Genomic DNA, 22,748 nt, shown 5'->3' on the forward strand with positions numbered 1-22,748 from the left:
TGCCTCCCCAGGTCTCAGTATTTAACACAGCAAACCAGCTGCACTCTTTCCCCCTGGTGGTGCAACCAGGTACTACAGCTAATGTACAGTACATTTTCTGACATCCATGTTCCTCTTTTCCCATCTGGTGCTTTATCGGATAACATATTTTTAATCTGTAGATATATTAAGGGCAAATAATAACAGTTCATGATAAACGTCCCTAAACATATCACACTTTTGTTTGAGTAGAGGCTCAGTCTGTACTTGTGTGTGATTTCAGCGAGCGATGAATCTGAGGTGGCAGCTGCAGACAGCACATCTGATGCACCTGAGCAGCCTGGCAGCACTGAAGGCTCTGCAATCACCAAACCTCCTCCACCCCCTGAAACAAAGACCGCCTTGTCCATGGACAGTCCCAGCAGAAGATCCACGCGCAGCAGAATCAGACTAGCTGCCAACTTCTCATTCACTGCAGGCCTCTGATCCTTTCACATCCACATCCAGCCTCACATACATACAGTAAAACTAGATTACACATAGTGTAACTCTCAATCAGAGAGTTGACCAGCTACACTAGGGACACAACACAGAAATGACCCAAGAGGAGCATTGGTGTTGTCCCCTCAATGTCCCAACAGGCTGTTGCAGTTTTCTGCTTTTTTCTTCATCACTCATCAGCCATCTTTCCTCTCTTTGTTTTCACAATCCTAAAATGATGTTCACCAAGCTGTGATTTACTTCCTGCAGATTTTCTGCAATTCTTTATTTGCCAAATTCACATACTGTAACCTGTGTTCAAATTCAACCTAAGGGCAGTTGATTTATATATCCATGAAGGAGCCTCTTCAGTTTGGAGCCACATTGTGTCGAGGAACTGAAACTGAGCTAGTTGTCACTGTATACAGAATATTGATTAACAATGGGAGGATTGCAGGGAATGAGTAACTAGGTTCTCTGCATTAAATCCAAGAGACATAGTTACCCACATTATCAGTTTGTAAACTTGACAAACAGACGTTTTTAGAGACATTTTGTTGATGAACCACGAAAAACATTCTCTTCTTTGCTCTATCCCCAAAAACAGAATATTTAATTTAAGACAAATTCATTTTAGAGCCAGGTTCAACTTGTGGGGATTTTTCTTTGTAGGTAGCCCCAGATGTGTCAACCAGACTAGCTGAAAAACACCTGATTGTTTCATCCTTTCAGATTTCTAAATACGTAGCTTCTCTTTGAGGCACATTCTCCTATTTTGTCTCTGTTGTAAAGTAGCCTAAGGATAGTAATTTAGTTCCTTTTATACTATGCAGAGTATTGAGTCATCTGTGGAAGGGTTTGGCCTAAATGTATAGTGGATTGAGTGGCAATTTATTGATGGGACAGAAGAGAAACCACCATTAACTGTTCAGATGGAACTTTCGTGGAAGCCTTTGAACAGTTAGTTGAACATCGAGAGGTTTTGGCTGATATTTGGACGGTTGCTGCTCTCAGAAACTTGTATTGTTGTCTTTTGACTTAATTTAAAGCAAATATTTTGGCTCATCTCTCCAGGGCCATTAATGAAAGTCTGAAAGGGAAACGTGCGGCGCTTAAACTCCAGCCATATGCGTGCTCAGGCAGCAGAAAGCGACATCTACTTTTATTGTTTGTCTTTATCCAGCAGCCAGCGCGTTTGTGTTCTTTTAGCTGTATTTTGTCTGTGTGGTTTACACTGGATTAGGTGGTGTGAAATGTGCATGGTGTGCATAACTGAGTTTATGCATGGTGTAATCCCAGGAGGAGCAGACAGGAGCAGGTGATGGCAAGACATTCTTTAACATCAGTCTTTATTTCCGCCATGATTTATGGATCTCGGACATGGCGTCACTTATGCAGTTGCCGAAGAGGAGCTCAAGGTTTGTTGAGTTAACCTTGTTGCTGGTTGACTCTGTATCAGCAGTGGCGTCCACGCTGTCCGAGTTGAAGAGTTTGAGGAGAGCAGCAGGCACTCCTGAGTTTTGATTTTTAATGACACAGTGAATGGTTGTGAGTTTTTAGGGAAGGAGGCGGGGTGGGAGGCGACGGGTGATAGGTTTGTGGAGCAGCATGGGGGCTCTGGGAAGCCTCCTGAACTGGACTGTGATGTCAGAGGACCCTCTGCGGCTCTCTGGACTTTGCCGGGCTTTTACAATGGCTTGTATTTGCCGCGGCGCTGAAAGAAATCCCCGTCGTACTTCCCAGCCCTCTCACATCTCGCATAGAGTAGTTTTAACTTACTGATGTGCGTCGGTTTCTCAACTTTTCTTCTTCTCAAATGTTTGCTTGGCTGCTGGCTGCTGAAATCGCCACCAAACGACATCTGCTGCCTCTAAGCACGACGCAGGTGCCGCTGAAGTCACACAGTTTGTTTGTGTTCAGAGAAAAGGTTCAGAGAATGGGTAGCGGCCCATTTAATCAGTTTGTTCACATTTTCTACCTGTTTAGTCAGTGTTGGAATTATAGCATGAGTTTTCTTTGTCAGACTTGATGTCGACTTGGTGTGAAAAGATTCCACCTGCCAACTCACCAAAATGTCTGACATGCTAATCGCGATGTTTTTAATTAGGCTTATCTCTCCTGCAATGTTTTACTGACTGTCTGGAACCCGCTTTGATTAAAGAATTATCCGTTCAGAATAATTATTTAGAATTGGTAATGATAAAAAAAAAAAAAAGCATATGCAGTAAAATGCTCACAAGAAATGTCTAGATTTAAATTTGGCAGTATGAAAGCATTACTTTTTTGTGGATTTGAGCAAACCCTAGTAATTCCTTGCAGTTATACAGTGACAACCAACTCAGTTTTAAAAGAGTTCTCGCTTTGTTTTCATGACATTAGTGAGAAGCTATTATATCTGTCAAAATATGCACATCTGCATAGTTTTGGTTCATGAAATACGTACAGTATGTGTTCACAAAGGGGTTAAAACAAGTTTTCTCTTGACATCTGTTCCTGACCTTGGCTTACTTATTCAGTTTTCGCATTGCACAACAGTTGTTCTACAGCTGCTTTTAAAGGAACTTAATTTCTTCGGTTACCTTAAACCTTTTGCCTTGCAGTTTGATTTCTGTTTACCTTCTCAACAACTGTCTCGCTGTGTGTCCTCTCTACATCCACCTGTTTAACGCCTTGTTGCTCCATAAGTCGCTGTAACAGTCAAACCTTGTTGAAGGGACCAAAAAGATTTGCGTTATTAAAATTCACAAGCATAACATCTGCTTCTTCTGTATTTTTTGGGGGGGGGGTTGATTTGAAAGAATCACAGAACAAACAGCACGTTCCTGAAAGATGCTCTTTATTTAAACATGTATGTACAGGTAGTTTCAGCTTATTTTTCTGCATATTTGTTCAATATTCAACATAGGACCTTCATAAATTCACTACAACTACAGAACGCTAAGTTTATCAGAAGAAAGTGACAAAGAGCAACACTTTGCTTGACATGAGTCACTAATGTCCTAAGTACACTCAAACATACACCGTCTATTGGAGGCATTTACAAGAGAATTGCATTCATTTCCTGGTGTTTATCATAACAACGCAAGACTAAATTCAGAGGATGCAAGTTGTTTGTCGGTAATTTCCCATAATTACTATGAATGATGTCACTACTTTCTCAGTAGCTGATGGTGTTAGTTGATGTGTCGACTTTGGGGGATGATGAGTTAGCAGGATGACAAATGATGTCAGTGTTGGCATATACAGGCATTAAAATCATCAGAGGTGTTACTGAAAGCACTACAGAAGTGAGTCACATGAGGCTGCAGCTCAGTTAGTGCTTTCCATGCAATGAGACAGAAAGTCTGTAGACACATTTTAGTATCTTAACGGTTATCTTGTCTGATTTTGCTAAATTAGGAGGATTCTGCTTTCCCAGCATACGAAAGTTGATATTCTCATTGGATTTACTTGATTTATCAAAACAAACGGGAAACCTACAACTACATTATCAGATGCGATATTCAGTATCTTTCTGGTCTTTTTTTTAAAAAAACTGGTTCTCCATAAAATACATGAGTTTAAAAATGTGTAGCCTCCTTTCTCTAAGCTTGTTTCATTTCACTATTTTGAGCCTTCTTGTTCCTTTGTCTTCCTGCTTGTGAGCTGAAAATCAGCCTTTGTGCGTCATCTTGAAGGTTGTTTCAATTTCTAAAATGCATCTCGAGGAGGAGCTAGGACCCAAAGAAGAGCTGCTCAAGTGGTTCCTACACACACCTGGAACACACAAACCATGTTGGGAGCCAGGTCGACAATTGTGAGTCTACAATATGCATCACTGAATCGTACTATATTTCTCTATTTATGTGTACAGTAGCTACCTTTTTGTGTGTCACGCCTCTTTTATATTTTACGACACGTGTTTTTTTTTTTTGTTTTTTTTTAACTAACTTTCTAACTCTGCTTGCATCTCTGATGGGAGGAATGAAGATGCAAGAGTATGTGACACCAGGACTTTAATTTTTAATGAAAATGTATATTGGTTTCACTTATCAGCTATTGTCTACTTGTGTTAATAACTGGTATCAGTATCAACCTCTAATCCAGTAAATGCCCATTATATTCCCATTGAAATAATGTTATGATCTGTGCATTTAAAGGAATACAAGAGGCTGTTTTCTTGGTATTTATCTGTTGTATTGCAATGACACTGTTTTACATACAGTTTGGATTCTACTTTTGTGCCATTTTGCTTGTCATCTCGTGTCTCAGACTTCTGTCACATCACACAGATATTACTAACTGGCACTGAGCCCAGAATGATCCGGCTCTGTAGCAGTATCTTTTAATTAATTTATGAGCTTTTGGTAACATCTTCAATCTGTAAACTCTCTATGTCCAGAGAGTAAAACTGCTGCTATCAGAATATTGCTCGACTCAAAAGCATCCCTTGGCTGCTGCTACACCTCTCTAGTATTTATACACCGGTTTGCATAAGTCACTTAACAGGCAGCCATTTGTGTGTTGCTGTTTTGTCTTTTTTTTTTAAACTAATGAAAGTGCAGAGTTGGGTCTTTTGAAAGTGTACGAGGTTAACCATGTTGATGTTTATGAGCTGAAATGAATCAATTTAAACCTGTTGTCCAACATGATGGGATGAAAACAGCTAATTTTCTTATTTTGTCCTGTCTGGCAGAGAACCTCAGCTTTTAGTTCATTGTGCTTGTATTTCTGCTTGTATCGGATGCATCATCGTGGAATGAGGGAATGATGCGACCTGCTTCTAAACACACCAGACGTACCTTTATCTCTCTCCTTTTTCTCTTTACTTCATGTATATAAACACTCTTGATGAATATCTTTCCTGCAGAGTTTCACCTTGAATACTGATCAGCTCCCAAACGCCTGCAGCCAAACTACAAATCTGATCCCTGAGCAGTTTCAAGATCAAACGCTGCTAACTGCGGTTCTCTGCGTAACAGGAAGGGATGCATGTCGTGTCGTGTGATGTGTATCCGACATGTGGAAGTCTGTGCCGGTTACATTACAGCACACTGGGTGGCTCCGCAGCAGTCCTTGATGATGGCTGCCCCTGACTTAGTGATGAAGGGTTTGTTGGAAGGCGGCTCCGGGATTTGTCTCTTGGGCTTTGGAGGATCTTGTCATGAGAGAAAAGAGGAAAGAGAGACATCATCACACCCCGTAAGCAGCAACACTCTCCTGTCTGTGAGTCATCTTTAACCTCTCACTCACGTTGTGTGACTTTGAGCTTCTGCTCCAGAGGCATCAGCTTCAGCCTGAGGAACTCGGCCATCTCCTTGTCCTCCTCTTGCTCCCTAAAGTAGAAAACAGTTGTATCTTATTCTGGATGCAGTTTAGTAAAGGCTTCTGTTAATCAGACTCGTGCCGTGCCACTATTTCCCCACATTATCATTACTTTTAAGTCTCGGAGCTGAGCATCCGTTTCCCCGAAAGACAAATCCCTGGCCATTTAGCATCACTTAAAAGTTTCTGCAGTTATTTCCAGCATCCTCAGGGACAATCCTGCTGTCTAATTAAAACAAATATTCCATCCGTTACACAGGGAAAAAAATGTTTAGACTTTTTTGGACAGTCAACTGGAAGGATTCTGTCAAATTCTGGCATGTGCAGTATGAAGTATATGTCTCATGGCTGCATGTATTGATTCATGTTCCTGATGGTTCTGTTGTGCAAGAAGCTGATTTAAATTGGACGTTATATTAGAGAGGTGTGCCTGTATGTACACTGATGGATTATTTTGTTTGCGAAGTTTTCAATCATCTTTCTGTCCACATTCTTCAATCCAATTAATTCTGTCATTCCGTCTTTTCAGACGTACCAATGAGCAGCTCTCTGCCTTCATCTTCGTCAGTGTTCAGGGACCAGTGGTGGGAAATACATCAAGTGCTGCACTAGAGTATAATTTTGAGGTCCATCCATCCATTATCTATACACCGCTTCATCCTCACTAGGGTCGCAGGGGGGCTGGAGCCTATCCCAGCTGACTTAGGGTGAAGGCAGGGGACACCCTGGACAGGTCATCAGTCTATCACAGAGCTACACTTAGAGACAGACAATCAAGCACACTCACATTCACACCTACGAACAATTTAGAATCACCAATTAACCTCAACATGTTTTTGGACTGTGTGGGAGGAAGCTGGAGAACCCGGAGAGAACCCACGCTGCACGGGGAGAACATGCAAACTCCACGCAGAAAGATCCTGGTGCCCCCACCGGGATGCGAACCAGTAACCTTCTTGCTGCGAGGCAATAGTGCTACCAACTGCGCCATCTTGCAGACCTAATTTTGAGGTATTTTTCTTAAATGTTTCCATTTTGCACTACTTTATACTTCCCCTCCACAATATTAAGACACAGATTATTATCGAAATTGCACAGATTTTTTACGCAAAATTTATTTGACAGCTTCTAAGATAAGGATTTTTCACTAATTTTACACCAATGGAATAGATGGAAGCCACTTTTCAAGATGGCATGCATTGGCATCATATTTCTGAATATCTTTCAACCCGTTTATCCATTTTTTTCCTGATATTAAAATTGTTTTACACATTTTTGACACCTTACAATTTGATTCTGGCAACGGGAAGCATCTATTACGCCTCAAAATACAGTAATATCTCACTAATTGAAAGTCGTAATGGAATAGCAAATGACTAAATTATTAAATGAAATTTCCAATTAAGTTATTTGAAGCTTCAAACTACTTTGAATTAAGCAGCTACTTTGAATATTAGAGTCTGAATTAACGAAACTGTACTTTTCCAACTGTAGAAAAAATTGAGAAAAAACTGGAATCAACATGTACAACATTTTTCCTTGTACACACGGATGTTACCAATACTGAAAAAATAATAGTAACTCCACATACAATACATATTTAGATATTTACATTTTTAATTTGCTTCCCTACCTGTCTCTTATCTGATCTATGTAACCACATCCTGCAGTTCAGCTGAAAAATTCACAAAATGTTTGTCACATGACTGTTGGTCTCATGCCTTCATGATTGCACTGTGGAACAAAGAGTTGTATGTTTTTCACAGACTCTGTCAGTGCAACTGGTTTATTTGGGGGAAATTCATAAATGAGACACGTAGAATAGTGATTTTAATGAAATATCATGATTGTTGCCTTAATCTTAGTTAGGTTTTCGGACAGAATGGAAGTCACACATGAGTCATTTAAGACAAAACTGGCAATTTTTTCTGGTTTTACAGTTTCTCATTCATAAAATGGTGTAATTTTGGCGATTTAAAAAAACGCAAAACACAACATGCCTTTTAAATCCACTGGGAAGTTTTGGGGCTCAGAGGGTTAAAATAATCCATGGAGAATCTGATAACACACTTCAAAAATTAATCTTATCAACTGCGCATAAATTTGTTCATGCAGTGATTTAAAGCCCTCATAATGTCTGCGTGGACGTTATCTCTGTGTCACACTCTGTTGGTTATCAGTGGGAGCAGAGGAGGGAAATGACAACGCAGAGGCTGGACCATCACTCAGCCTCCTCCCACACACTGAAGGCAGAGTAGTGATGATGAAGACACGCTGTCCTTGGCCTTCATGCTCACGTTTGCGCTACACATTTAGGCTTTCCTTCTTGCAGCTTCCCTGTTTAATGAAGAAATAAACAGCAGCTGCAGTTCTGCCCAGCAGCATCTGAGTAAACAAACAGACATTCTGCTCCCGGATATTAACTGAGCTCAATACGCAGGAGGCCTGTACCTTAATCTCTCCACCTCAGCATCATCGACCAGGAAATCCCTCTTCTGCACCAGTTTATGGATCTTCAGGATCAACTCCTCTTCCCGCTGCCTGTGCTTCTTGTTTTTTTCTTTCTCTGGGGAGAAAAAAACAAGAGAAAATTAAAGCTGCAAGCAGCGTTGGACAGGCCCTCGTACTTCCAAGCATGTCGGACGCGGTGCACGTCGACGCTCCATGCGAAGTGACAATCACCCAACTGTGAGCCTAACCACATTTGAGGTTAATACGGTCAACCGGCTAATCATGGCAAATACAAGTGTAAAACATGTCCTTTCCCGTTGCCAGAAGGTGGCGCTGTGATTGTGAATGGATAATTCAATTCAATTCAATTTTATTTGTATAGCACAGTTTATAATACATTATCACACAGCGCTTAACAAAGTAAGATATAGACCTTACAAAATGACATAAGACTGTCATCAGGGCAGGAGTCTGATCCAACATGGATCCAACAAAAAAAGAAGAAGAAAAAGATCAATAACAGTGTTGTATATATATTTGTACTAAGGCATAATTCAACCATTTTCATAGGTATTTTTTTTCTTTTTCTTTTTCTTTTTCTTTTCTATTTTCTTTACATATGTAAATACCTTTCAATAAACATTTAATAAATGCACACAAAACTGTTTTTTATTATATAAACATATAGACATTTATAATTCATTTTGGAAAATTAAAGTATACATGTTTTTTAGATTTTTTGTTTTCTGTTATTTTACAGTATTTTTTGACAACCCAGCTGCTGCAATATTGCCATTTGTTTATTTTTTAAACTTATTTATGTATATTTTTAACACTGTAGATGGAGCAGAATGCACAGACGTGTATGTACTTCCTCACATGAAATATCCAAGCAGTCACCAGGTTTTTAGCTGCTTGAAGCTGACCTTAACACACTGACCTTACAGCAAAGTCAGCTGGCTCTTAAGTACCGAGTCACATCACAAACAGACCCTTAATTCTCCTCTCATGTATAATTTATAACAAATAAGGCACTGGCTTAATTATGCAAATGCTAGAGAGCTTTCTTTTTCATTTTGTTTGGCGAAGGAATATACGTTTGTGGCATCAGTTTTGCCTCGACTCACTTTTCTAACCTTCACACTCCAAATCACAAAAAAAGACAAACACAAACGCACCGGTATCAAGTGTATACAAGGACACATGCGCAGACGGCTGCAGAGGCAGGTTGTCTGCTGCCGCTGGTTTCTGGGCTAAAATGACTGCAAGCATCAGCTCTTTTTCCTCGTCCGGAAATAAAGTGGAACAGTGCAGCTACGGCGGGTATCCCCTCAGGAGCAGGACAACCTGAGGGTGCATGACTCTGACGCATTAATCCCAGTGACAGAGAAATGTTTGTCATGTGACTCCGGCTGTTCTGGAGTAAAGTAATGGAATGTCAGAACCCCCAACAGCGGCATACATAAGACCCTGTTGGCTCAGAAGCAGGTTTTATGTGACATTGTCCTGCTTGTGTGACCAATAAGTCCACATGAATGGCAGGTGGACAAAATGAAAATAACCCCCTCCCTCGCCCCCTTTATTAAGAATAAAATTTGTAAATAAATAAATTATGATCAAGCTCCATAATAAGAAAATGTTAAATCTAGACAATGTCACATTTTAAATAAGTAACCAACACATTCTTTCTCTTATAAATGATGTTTACCCGTAATAAACCATGCATCCAATACGCTCAGACGTTTTGTCTATTCAGCTTTAATTAGTCTGGTATGACCAGTAGCTTATGATGCTGTTGATTAGCATTTTACATTATCCCATTATGTCCACTTTTGCCACAGTTACTGACTGTTCAGCAAATGATCCGTAGGATCACTTCTTAACTTTCTTTTTCTGTATCTGGGGTCTTTGCACTCGAGGGATTCACAGTCTTATTATTTTTAAAGTCCTTGCTACAACCCTGAGAGAAATCTTTCAAATCTGGGCATGAAAAATGATCATAGCAGTAAATGATGAAGGCTTTTTCCTGCACCAGTAAAGGTTCTCTGTGGTTGTTAAGGTAACTGCATCAGGCTAGCTAATGCAGAAGTAACCTGCACTCTTTCTGATGGCTAGCAGGAGGCTCGAAAAAGAAGTCTGATTGTATACAAGTCTATTTGAAAATGATCCAAATTCTCACTTGATTTGTTACCTTAGTTAAGATTTTCCTAATGAGTTTATGGTCTCAATCACCCCTTTTAAGTATCCTTTAAAACAACATGATGGTAATTTGGTAAGTTATGGTCCTATTTAGGGTAAAACAGACGATAAAGCAGTGTATGCTCTGTGTCACAGCTTTAAAACCTTGATAGAGCATTACAATAAAATGCCATCAAAACTGTCACAAAACGTGGACAGCATTAATTTATAATAACTATTCTCACAGCAGTTTAAAAGCTGAATCAAATGTGCTGCATAGTGAATATCCTTACCTGCAGCCTTTGTAATTGGCTAACTGTATTGTTTTAAGCCATCATTTTAATTGGAAATCAATTAATTGGCACAGGACTGAACATTGTTGGTTGGCATGTTGACAGGTGAGGCCATTAAAGTGACAGATCAACTATATCTGACTGTACAGAGTCAAATACAAATCAAATTGTGGATTTTTGATGTGACTATGCAAGACTATACTTTGACTAATGTTTTTTTTTTTTTTTAGTCTTTTGTCCCTCCATGAATTGAATGCCCTGCTGATGCTGACCCTAGTTTTCCCAAACAGCAGTCTCATTTGGCCAGACAGGTTTAACTAGACAAAACTTTTTTTGTCTTTTCTGCTTACATGGAATTTGTGTTGGAGTCTGCAGCGTGCTCAGAGCAGACTGCATTTCTAAGGTAACATTAGCTGGTGTGGCATATTGTTGGAGCTGTAGGGGAGCAGAAAGGGGGCACCGAGGTAGTGAGCATAAGCGTCACATCTTTTGGATTCCCCCCCCCAGAAAATTCATCCTCAGTTCTTTACATAGAAATTGATCCATAGTCAGGCTGCAGGGTGGCGCAGTTGGTAGCACTTTTGCAGCAAGAAGGTTGCCTGTTTGCATCCTGGTGGGGGCACCGGAATCTTTCTGCGTGGAGTTTGCATGTTCTCCCCGTGCAGCGTGGTTTCTCTCCGGGTTCTCCGGCTTCCTCCCACACAGTCCAAAAACATGTTGAGGTTAATTGGTGATTCTAAATTGTCCGTAGGTGTGAATGTGAGTGTGCTTGGTTGTCTGTCTCTAAGTGTAGCCCTGTGATAGACTGGTGACCTGTCCAGGGTGTCCCCTGCCTTCGCCCTAAGTCGACTGGGATAGGCTCCAGCCCCCCGGCGACCCTAATGAGGATTAAGCGGTGTATAGATAATGAATGGATGGATGATCCATAGTCTATTACAAGCAATGAAGACAGCTGTCTCATTTTTTTAAATGAATAACATCTGCGATTGCTTTACATTCTTACATCTTTAATACAAACATAAACTTTGCAACACCTGCATTATTTAGAACTGTATTATTGGCTTGTCAGATGTTTCTGTTATTTTGTCTACACTGCTGCAATGTCAAGTGGTTTTAAAATCTGCCCAGTGTTTGACAGGTCACTGGTGTGTCCTGTTTGTGCGTCCTTGAACTTGACACCATCCTTTGTGCAAACACACTGACACATGATGTGTGCTCTCTTTGAGGCTGTCAGGGTCTCTGCACGCACAGCTTCACATATGTGTTACTGAGTGTGATGCGGCTGACGTCACCAAACCCCTTTTCTCGCTGCATTTTCAGAAAGAGTTGTGAATGTGGAGTTGCGTTAATATTTGATTCTGTATGCTGGAGCATAAAAAAAAACAACAACTGGGGAGTTAAAAATGCGTGTTGAAATTTCCTTTTTGACACGGTGCCTGGAATGAGTCCTGCAGCTCATACGGTGATGATGCATGAGTGTTTGTGTATGTATGATTATCTCTCCCTGTCCCTGAGACTCGCAATCAATCCTGTGTAGTTTAGTGTAGCGACACTTCATATAAATCACAGTGATGCTTGCAGAGGTTATGGGACTCTGCTGAGCTGCAAACAGAAGCACTTTTTGCCAAAAATGCTATTTTTGCTTTGAGTCAAAACAAGGAAATAGACGGTTTTGAATGCAACACGATAAATTCAGAGTTTTTCATTCCCTGAAATGCTTCATGTTGGTTGTTGGTGAAGGCAGAATGAACGTGTGTGAACTATACCTGGTACTGCCACAATCTGTCTGAGCTCCTGTTTCAAGCTCATGATGTCTTTGCAGAGCTGAATGTCATCCATCCTAGAAGGAGACAAAGAACAGTGAATCACTGGCCTCCATCAGATTAAAGAAGAACTGATATTAGCCATTCCAACTTCCACTTTGGATGTTTATCTGACGAGAATGATGTTAGGCAGACGTATACCGAAACATTAAAACCACTGACAGCTGAAGCAACCGTTACACTGCAATGCTCTGCTGGGAAACCGTCGGCCCTGCCACTCATGTGGATGTTCCTTTGACATGTAAACATTGTCAGCGCTCCCCAGTGGGAAAACTGCTCAAAAATGGGTTGAGGAACAAACAAACAAAAAAGCCCAAGGTGTTTACCCACCTTGAAACTCCCCAGATCTCAATCCAACTGAACCTTTTCTGGATCGAACAAGCTGATCCACAGAGGCCCCAGACTGCCAACATCCCTGTTTTTCTGAGCTATTTTGGTAGCATGAGGTGTATCTTTATAGTAAATCTTTCTGAAAACACTCTTGGAAGAATTTCAAATCAGTCATTCAGCACTTTTTTATATTTAGTCTTGATTTAGCCTGCAAAAGATTTGACTTTTGCGACTTGTTTTCTTTGTTTTTTTCCTAAAATTGCCACTTTCCAGGCCTGACGTTTTACCACTTAAACCACAGAAAATTCTGAATTCAAGATCTTCAAATTGCTTCACTTTATCCAACCAACAATCGAAAACCAAACACATTCAGCTCACGCACCAAATGTTGGGTATTATTGTGAAGAAATTCCACTCCAAAATGTGTTGCTGGTCAATTTTTCTCACTCTACTTATTGATTTAAAGGACTATTAGTTTCAACACCAATGAAGCTGAACTGAACTCTGCTCTTGTACTTGTCATTAAGATTTCCTGGCCTCGGGCCTCCATCACATGTCTGTAGATGGAAAACATGCAACTAAAATCAATTCTGCTTGAGCCTCCTGCAGCCCTGATGTCTCACCCTCTGGGAATTCAACGTTTCCTCCCTGAATCCCCGCCTCCCTCCCTGTCTGTCTGCGGAGCAGCGACAGCTAACCATAGATTTAATTCTCCTTGTGATAGATCAGGCCGATGACTCATCCACGGCCTCCTCCTCCCTCTGCGTTTATCCCCGTTGCTGTTTTACACCTCCCTCCTTTTTTCTTTTCTCCCCCTATAGACTCCTCCCTCGGTTTTTCTCCCTCTTCTGCCTTGTGTGTCGCTCTCCAAGTGCTATCTGTGGATTTTAGCAGCTTCTGCACTCTGACACTCCATCTGCTGATTTGTGTACATGTGTGTACATACATGTGTTTATGTGAGTCCAACAGAGACGTCAGCAGTAAAGCAGCGTGGCGGTCTAATAAAGCCTTTCGAGTGGGCGTGTGAACTAACATTATTAACCGAGTGAGCTTCTTAAGATGTGTATCGGCTTCAGCAGGCGCCTCAAGCATCACACAGCAGATGTTAGAGGTGTAATGACCCACAAGATACACTTGTCAGTTCTTTATATTGCAGTGGTAAAACAATTTAAAACTGTTTTAACGAAAGAAAATAAACTGTGCCTTGTATTTCTGTCTAGAGTTAAAAACAGAAATGCAACTAGATTAAAACCGGTGAAGTGAATGATATCAATCAGATTGTTACGATGCAATATCCTGCTGGGAAACCTTCAATTTTTGCATTCATGTGGATGTTACTTTGACGCGTACCGTCCAGCTGTGAGCATTTACAAAAATGTTCTTTTTTAGTATTTTTCAATTATGATTTGTATGACAATATGCAAATTTCCACCGGGATGCAGGTGTTTATTGCAGTGGAAAGACATATAGTTTGTCAAAAAAAAAAAAATGCATTTCTGCATCACATTCTAGCAAAAGAAGAAGAAAAATAATCAGCCAGTTAATTGACAATGAATGAATGATTCAGAGCTTTTTGGAGCCCTGGTCTGTATTGAACTATTGCACTGGATTATTACTTTGAAAACTGCCACAGTATTAAATCCAGCATTTGATCGGATTTGTTGTCCTGCTGCAGAAAAAGCTCTGACAAAACATTTCTGGGAGTTCAGACAATGTCTCATCCCAAACACTGATCCATAGCCCCTAAAGATAATGTTGATGAAAAGGCAATGAGTTCATCATCGGAATGTCCAGCCCTCTGAAAAAATCAGTGGACAAACTTCAAACAGCCAACGTATTGTCTCTCTCAAGGAAATAACACTTAAATTTCTTTGCAGTGCATCACCGGAGTGTCAAGGCTTGTGTGTCATGTGTCATGGCAACGAGGCAAAGCTCATTATCCGCCCAGGGACAGCAATAGAAATTGTTGTGACACTGTATTGATTGCGTCTTTGTCACACTCTATTACGTTTTGTGTCACAAAAACACAGAAACTGACACCTACATAAAACGCAGCTCTGACTCTCGGCGCACCAGGACCTCCCGCAGGCGCTGGATGCGAGCCATCTCCACTTCGATCTCCTCTGGAGACATGGTGCTCTCTGCCATGGACACATCTGAGTGGCCTGAAGGAAAACAGAGTAAAAGCAATATAAAAAAAAGAAGGAATAAAAAACACAGGGGGAAAAAACAGGACACCTAAAAAGCAAAGACAAACATGCAGCTACAAGAACAGCTCTGCCTTGTCTGTTAGCTGACGTGATTCGACATTGCTTCATTGTTTGAAGCATATTTGCATGTTTAAATTACAGAGAACAGTCACCACACTTTACATGTCAAATTATAGATTCCAGCGGTGCATTGACCACTTCTATTTAAAGATCTGAATCGTAAGTTTGCTCTCCTTCAACTAACTTCATGCAACAAACACACCCATGAGTTCTTAATTTTGGCCTGTTAGTCCTTGAAAACTTTCTCATAGCGTCAGCTTCTTGGCAAACCCACGTCTCACCTCGGCACCGTGTGACGTGTCATCTCACAGCGGCCAAGAACATGATATTTGGAAAGAAAGCAGCATGTGTAATTGAGAGAGGTGATTTGAAGTTGAACGACGCAGCAGAGCCGAAGGCACAAATGACGCCTTTCCACTGAAAGGTTCCAACCGCAGATGAGACAGTAAACCAGGGTTTCGGTTGAATGGTCTTTTAAGCCAAAGAAGGTTCCCAACTGAGTGAAATGTGTCAGAAAAATCTAAGTGGCAGTCATGAAAAGAACTTCGTGAATTTCCTAAATGTTAATGAAGGTCTTTCCTCAACACTTGATGGGAAACGTCATGGGGTTAAGTAAAGATGTGAAGGAGAATGCATGAGGATGTAGAAAAAGACAAGTGTGGTGCAAAGAGACTCCGTTTACACTCAACAACATAATCATGTGACAGCAGATGTTGATTGGTTTGCCGTTCAATGTTGCTGCTGCAAGGAGTTGTGGGTCAACATTATCTCCTTTCTTTTTGTAAAGGTGGTAACGTGTTTCCACTTTGGAATACCTTCCTCTAGCATTCAGAGAATTCAACCAGCTCTTATCTGACTGACTGCTACTTGGAAGAGACCAATACATTGTTTGGCTGATATCATCACATATAGTCACACATATATTGGCAAAATGTGGTCCAATATGGGCTGACATGAAAACCATCTTTTTTTTCTGTAACATAATGCAGAAAAAGATGCTTGCCGTAATTTTAAAATGGTGTCATCACACAGTTTCTACAGCAGAGGGCGTTCTGACTTGTTTGTAGCACATGTAGGAGAGTTTGAATCACAGCAGATGGTGGTGCGGAGTCACATGGTGTCTTCACAGTATGCTGCTAACCAGTTTGTGAAATGCATTGCTGTTGCGAGTTAACAAATAATAAATAGAGAATTTCTTAATATTACATTATATATACATTTTTCGGACTATATATTAATTTTGGAATTTCGTACTCTTTAAAAATTGGTATCTGCATCAGCCTAAGAAATCCAGAATCAGGCAGGCTCTAAATATGATCCTTCCTTAGCGAAAAAACAAAAGGCCATTCAACCACAACCAAAAGGATGCTTCAGGGTTTTCTCTTATCTCTTTTAGCATGCAGGACCTACTGGTCCAGCCTTTTCAGAAAGCAAGAAGATAACGCCGTTGCACAGTTCCTTGCAGCAAAAGTCTTCAAAGTGTTGCACCAGCCACAGTGAACCCATGTCAACAAGTGTAAGTAGAGTTGGATTTACTTAACACCATGGTTTCCAATATTCTTATGAATTCTACTTCACATTGTTCATGATGTTTTGCATCTCTGCCACAGAAAATTGTTTAGGAAAGAATATAAGGTGTCATTTTATTGACAGTTTCCCAGGACTGTATAACAGGCACCATTTTTCAGTGGGAGAATGCTGTTGTTGTCATTGTGGTGACGAAGAAATTACCATTAATCTCACTTCTGACTGCAGCCACGAAACACTCACTACACTGACCGACCACTTGTTACACTGATCAATGCACTGACCACTGCAAGTGCTGCGGCACCTGCTGCAACAGCTATGCGGACAGCCGACGACAATAGATCCTGATCAGCCAATAAAAACATGTTCCATTAGTGTGGAACCGTTCGAGTTAAGTGTTCAGTGCAGTGACGTCCAGGTTTACGTCTCCGAACAGAAAGCCTGTGTAACGAACTGAGTGTGTGGACTTTAAAAGACAGAAATTTGCATTTACCAGACAAGGAAGGAAGTCTAATGAAAGTAACTGTCTAGTTGCATTATGGGATGTGCAGGATCCTGGCTTTTTGGTGCATGACTCACATTAAAGGCTAAGAGTCAGACTGTTTCTGCCTCTGTTGCTTTGAGTTTGACCTTTTAAAAAAAATCTTTCTCTCACAGTGGGCAATAATTCATAACTACATTTTCTGTACTTGTACTTTTTCTTATACTTGCAAATTTTCTTGTATCCATCTCTTGACTTGTGTTTTTCAACAAAGTTTTTACAGAGCTGCTTTGAGTCTTGTCTTCATGGTGTAGTTATATCCAGGAGTACTGACTCACCAGTGACTGGACCTTACAGATACAGCTGACTTTATACTGCCATCACTTGAGACACATTTACTGCACTCAGATGAGCTCCCTGTCACTAATTGTGTAACTTCTGGCACCGATTGGCTGCACCAGTGTTGGATTAGGTGAGTCACTTTAAAGAAAGTGAATGCAACAATATATTTTCATTTTATATTTTTAATGATTGGCCTTTCTTCATAGAAATCAGTTTTCACTTGACATGAAAGAAACTTATTTTTTTGTAAATTCTTGTCTCTTTTTTTAAATTTTTAAAAATTTTTTATTGACCATTATTCCACACTGAAAAGCAAAAAAAAGAGGGAAGACTTCCAATGGGGTGAATATTTTTTGGGCACTGCATACCTCCGGAGATTACTGCTTATTGTTTTGTTGGAAAAGAGTGAAAACAACCATTGAAATACCCCAGGATCACAGGTAATGTCTTTAAATGTCATGTTTCATCCTATACAATCTGAACACTAAGAAATTCCCTTTATAATCACAGACAACTGAGAATCCAGCAAATATTCTCATTTCAGGGAGTGGAATGAGAGATTTTTGCACAAAAATGACTTAAAGGACACTTTAAATTTCCCAATCTGTACTGTACAGTATCTTTCAGTATACACCAATCTGCCCCGACACTGAAACTGCTGACAGGTAAAGTGAATAACTGAAAATCTTATTATAATGTAACATATATGTAATGTTCTTCTTGAAAATGTTGGATCCTTGCATTGGTCTGGATGCTACTTATTTGTATCACTCATCTAACCGTTGTTGCACACCAAGTACCCCCTCCCTCCATGCCAACAGCCCTCCCCAGCACCCTGTGTCCATTCCCTGATAAGTCAGAGCTGTTTTGGCAGCACAATGAGAGACCTACGCAATAACATGCTAGTGGGTTTCATGTTGTGGCTGATCAGTGCAAACACACACTCATCCATATGGACATTAAAGAGTTATTAGTGTCTGTAATCATTGCTCCTATTCATCCTGGCTCTGAACAGGACACAACTACACACACCTGAGCAAACAAACTATTTGCATCTTTAATCCTGAGCTCTCACGACATTTATCCACAGAGTACTCTGTAACATCAGAGGACCAGCTGAATGAGCTCTTCATCCTTCTGCAGCAACACAAGCTGCAGTCTGCGTCTGTGGTACTTTTCATGGACGCTCGCTGAGGACGACGCTGACTCACCACAGCAGACAGAAGTCTGCACAGGAGGGCTCAGTTTGTTTGTTTGTGCCTCGCTGACGTTGAATCATCGCCCAACGTATCTGCTGACAATATACTTACACGGACGCTAAATCAAAGTTCATATCATTAAACGGCAGCACGAGCTAAAGTTCAAGAAATCGTTTTTTCTCTCCCTTATGTTGGTTTTATCTGTTTCTTGTTTTTCTCTCTGCACTCACAGCCACGTGCTCTTCATCAATAACACCGAGCTGCACTGAGTTCCGACTGGACTATTACAAGTGGCAAAGTGCCAACTCAGTAATGTCCTTACAGCTTTTTCTCATCTCAGCGAGCTGCTCACACGTACCCAGCATTAAAAACATAACAAGGAATAAAGAGCTTGGATACTTCCTAATTAAAAGCATCTTGTTCACCAGGGACAGGTAAGGTTAACTGCAAAGTCTGAGGCCTGCTCTGCTCCTCACATTGCCAGTCTTATCACACGCATAATTAGTAAACTTGAATTAACCCCAGTTTCATTCAAACAAACCGGCTCATTGGTGCACTTCAGGAATATGACTTGATGAGGGTTGGAGAGTGCACGATGCAGCCACCACATGGGGCTTGACAACAGGGAAATGTCAGCATCTGTATGACATCCAATACAGACACCCTGCAGTCACACTGTAACACAGTGCTGCTGCTGCTGTACCACGCCTCCCTCTATGAAGAAACAAAGCAGCACAAAATAGAAAGTGCAATGCAAACACTTGCAGTATTTGGCTTTGCTATAAAAATAATAGGGCATAAGCCTGCAGGGTGTTGGCTCTACTTTACCTCAGCCTTGTTTTCTCTGTGTGTTTGTGGGAGACAGAAAAAGAGAGCGAGAGAGCAATGACTGAATCTATGTTTAAAAATATCCACTGCATTTTTTTTCTTCCTCTTCTTCTCAGGCTTAATCTGGAAGTTTCTTCACACCTTCCTCCCTTCAGTGATAAATCATCCTCTGTGGAACTAAATGGGACACATTTGAAATCACATCTGTTATCTCTCCGTCGCTTCTGTCAACACATGCGTCATTCATCACTCGTCATCGCCCAGGATTTGAGAATAAGAGAAAATAATAGAAACATGCAAAACAATGTAAACAAACTATTTGTGCTGCTTTATGGTCAGTTTTGAGGCTGTTTAGAGCTGAATTCTAATAGTCGAGTGACAAAAAATGTATAGTCACTTATTGTCATTTATCAAGCAAAAATGCCAAATAAACAGCATTTGTATTATTTCAGGTTTTCCAGTGTAAAGATGAGTTAGAATCTTAAACTATTGGTTAAAACAAACAAACAAAAAATACTTAAAAAGACAGGGATCTGGGCTATTTCAGCTTTTTATAGAGGGAATGATAATTCAATTGCAAGAAAATAACTGTGACTTGCAGACCTAAATAGCAGGCTGCAGTTTGTCATATTGTTTAGAACTAAATTCTAACAGTCAAGTGACAGAAAATTGTCAGTTAGTGTCATTTGTCAAGAAAAAAAAGCAAAATGCCAATTGTATTATTTCATATTTTTTAAAATGAGGATTGATTAGTTTTCTTGGTTTTATATCACATTGATGTGAATATATTTTCAACTACTGATTAAAAAAAAAAAAAAAACAACAACAACAAAAAACATCAATTTAAAGACAGGGCTCTGGGATATTTCAAACTTTTACAGACCAAATGATCAATCAGCTTGAAGTCCTGAATTTAAAAAATAAATACATAAATAAAATAGATGCAAGACAAAATAATGGAAATATAAAATTGACTGATTTCTGCAGCTTACAATATTGATTTATAAAATCTTAGGATTTTATAAATCAGCTTCTGCAGATTTCATATCATTTTTGCGGTTTTAGTTAATGCTATTTATCAAAAAAAAAAAAAGAAGAAGAAGCCAAACAAACATTGTGCCTTTCCAGGTTTTCCAGTGTTAGGTAAACTGCTTTTCTTGGTTTTATATCACTTTATTTTGTATATATTTTTAACCATTGGCTAATGAAACTATGAAATGAAACTCTGGGCTATTTCAACCTTTGATAGACTAAATGATAATTCCGTTGCAAGAAAATAGCTCTCACTTGCAGTCTGACACAGGACAAATCAAATCAAATAGATTTTGGGAGAAAAAATAATCCAAACATTGAATTGAATGTTTTCTGCAGCCTGTAATATTCATTTTCAGAGTCTTTATTATCCTTTCTGAGGCTGAAGTTTGTGCTGTTGTGATACTGAGTCAATTCAAGCTGCTATTATCGTGTAGAAACTCTAATTATTGCGCTCATACCAGCACAATGTGAAATTATCCCCGTGAATAATCAATAAAAATGGCTATTTAGGAAAAACTGTCCCTAAACCTGCCAGTAATTCTGACATGAACGCTTGAATGTTCCCATCTGCAATGGATTTCCTATATAAGTGCTGATTAGAGCAGAGATGAGTCAAAGCTCCTGCTGCAGGCTGATGAGCTCAGGCTGCACAAATGACCACAAGTTTTGAAAATGCGCTGTGCAGGAGGAATATTTCTTGGCTTAGATTCATTCACAGGCAGAGTAATGCCCTGGTGTGCACACAGGGGAAGTAATAGGCCTTTTAGCACCGAGGCAGCGCTATTGATACATCTCGAACCTTTTGTGAGTCACAGATTAACCATTTCACTGCTGGCTGGGTCTCCTGGGAGTCAAACATTATTCTAAGAAAAACACACTGCAGCCATAACTAGATACGTCTCATCACATTTGCAGGCTCACCTTTGTCCGTCGTCCACGCCGTTTCCGACACGGCTCCGTAGCTCCTGAGCGCGCGTTCGGTGTCCGAAATAGATTTCTTCAGCTCCATGTCGGTGCCAGCGCGCTCCAAACCCAGAAACGAGGCTGTTGTTCCGCTGAAGCTGCACGTTCCCGCTGCGTGCGTCCCTCCGGAGGACTCGCTTTCACCCGGTGACAAGGCTCCGGCGACCCGAGACGCTGAGCATCTTCATTCAAGCTTTCAAGTCCCTTTGACGTGTGTATGGTGAGGAGAGGCTGCAGGGAGCATGCGCAGTGTGGGCAGGGATGTGAGCGCTTGGGAGACACCCACTGGCACCGAGAAGACGGTAAAAATAAAACAATAGGGGCTCAGTTGCAAGGAAGTTTTTATTTATTTATTTATTTAAATATTTATTTTTGCCTGTCCTAGAATGTATTTTTAGGAAATCTAAACATACCAAAGTTCTCTGTGTTTATGATTATTTATATTCAGGGAAATCATGAAGCATTTTACTAACTCTGGCTGTTATCTGGCTGCTGATACAGCAGTCAAAGGCTAAGTAACTGCTGGTGTTGTTTATTTGTTGTTTATTAATATGTGTCTCAACCTTCAATAGTCCACACTGATAATTTATTTTTTTAAAGTAAAAATCTGACTGCAAGGGTGCCAGAAAAAATTCTACAAAAAAATGTAGCATTCAAAAAATGTAAAAATTTATTAAAAATAACTAAAACATCTGTAAAAAAAAAAAAAAAAGTTTTAGTGTAAATACAGCAAGGTAATATAATTTTCCAGTCAAACCTGGTAAAGAACAAAAAACTAATTACCATTTGTAAAAATACTGATTGTGAACATTATATACAGCGTTGGTTTGCCTGTTTTGTTTTTTGATATTGCTAATTATTGTCTGTAAATTAACAAGATAGGGAAAATCTGTGAAATCACTATAAATTCTTTAAAAAATGCAATTAAAATAGGATAAAACTGTTAAATTTTTTATTAGTGTTCACAAAAACAATGTGTAATTTTACGGTAATTTTTGTATTTTCCAGATTTTTTCCCCGTATTTCTAAAATACATTAAAAAAATACCAATGAAATTACAAAAAAAGACTGTAAATTTACAGGTCTAATGTAAAATAACATTAAAAACCTGTAACTGTAAATAACCAACATTTTCATTTAAATTTGGAATTTTTGGACATTAAAAACTGTTGAAACACACTTGCAAATGTGTCACCGCAATGCCACAAATATTTCCTTTTTATATAACAGATGAAACTGAATTAAATATGTTTCTCAAATTAGAT

At 39.9% G+C, this 22,748-nt stretch overlaps 2 protein-coding genes across 7 annotated transcripts in view; one reads left to right on the plus strand and one right to left on the minus strand.

Annotated features, from left to right (window-relative positions):
• Positions 1-3,212, plus strand: part of marf1 (meiosis regulator and mRNA stability factor 1) — a 29,058-nt gene extending 25,846 nt beyond the window's left edge. For all 5 annotated transcript variants that reach the window (XM_008279908.1, XM_008279906.1, XM_008279909.1 and 2 more), the window contains exon 27: positions 263-3,212. In XM_008279908.1, coding sequence (XP_008278130.1) covers positions 263-465 — 203 coding nt within the window. In that variant the 3' untranslated portion in view covers positions 466-3,212. The remainder of the gene's footprint in view (positions 1-262) is intronic.
• Positions 3,213-5,018: 1,806 nt separating this feature from the next.
• Positions 5,019-21,529, minus strand: bmerb1 (bMERB domain containing 1). 2 transcript variants are annotated; one of them, XM_008279918.1, is made up of 7 exons: positions 21,442-21,529; positions 19,199-19,201; positions 14,883-15,003; positions 12,452-12,525; positions 8,215-8,329; positions 5,692-5,774; positions 5,019-5,596 (listed from the first exon to the last, which is right to left on the minus strand). In XM_008279918.1, the coding sequence occupies exons 1-7, from the start codon at positions 21,527-21,529 to the stop codon at positions 5,478-5,480; spliced, it is 603 nt and encodes a 200-aa protein (XP_008278140.1). In that variant the 3' UTR covers positions 5,019-5,477. The 2 variants fall into 2 exon arrangements, with proteins under 2 accessions (XP_008278140.1, XP_008278139.1); XM_008279917.1 differs by lacking the exon at positions 19,199-19,201.
• Between the last annotated feature and the right edge of the window lie 1,219 nt (positions 21,530-22,748).

Source organism: Stegastes partitus, unplaced genomic scaffold, assembly GCF_000690725.1.
Source record: "Stegastes partitus isolate 25-593 unplaced genomic scaffold, Stegastes_partitus-1.0.2 Scaffold176, whole genome shotgun sequence".
Classification (NCBI taxonomy): Eukaryota; Metazoa; Chordata; class Actinopteri; family Pomacentridae; genus Stegastes; species Stegastes partitus.

What these genes read in the sequence shown, in the direction of transcription:
- bmerb1 (XM_008279918.1), bottom strand. Translation starts at nt 21,529, where the DNA reads ATGGAGCTGAAGAAATCTATTTCGGACACCGAACGCGCGCTCAGGAGC. An exon ending in GAGTCAGAGCTGCGTTTTAT is followed by an intron (nt 12,526 to 14,882) that starts GTAGGTGTCAGT and finishes GTCTCCTTCTAG; the next exon opens with GATGGATGACATTCAGCTCT. An exon ending in GCTGAGGTGGAGAGATTAAG is followed by an intron (nt 5,775 to 8,214) that starts GTACAGGCCTCC and finishes TTTCTACTTTAG; the next exon opens with GGAGCAAGAGGAGGACAAGG.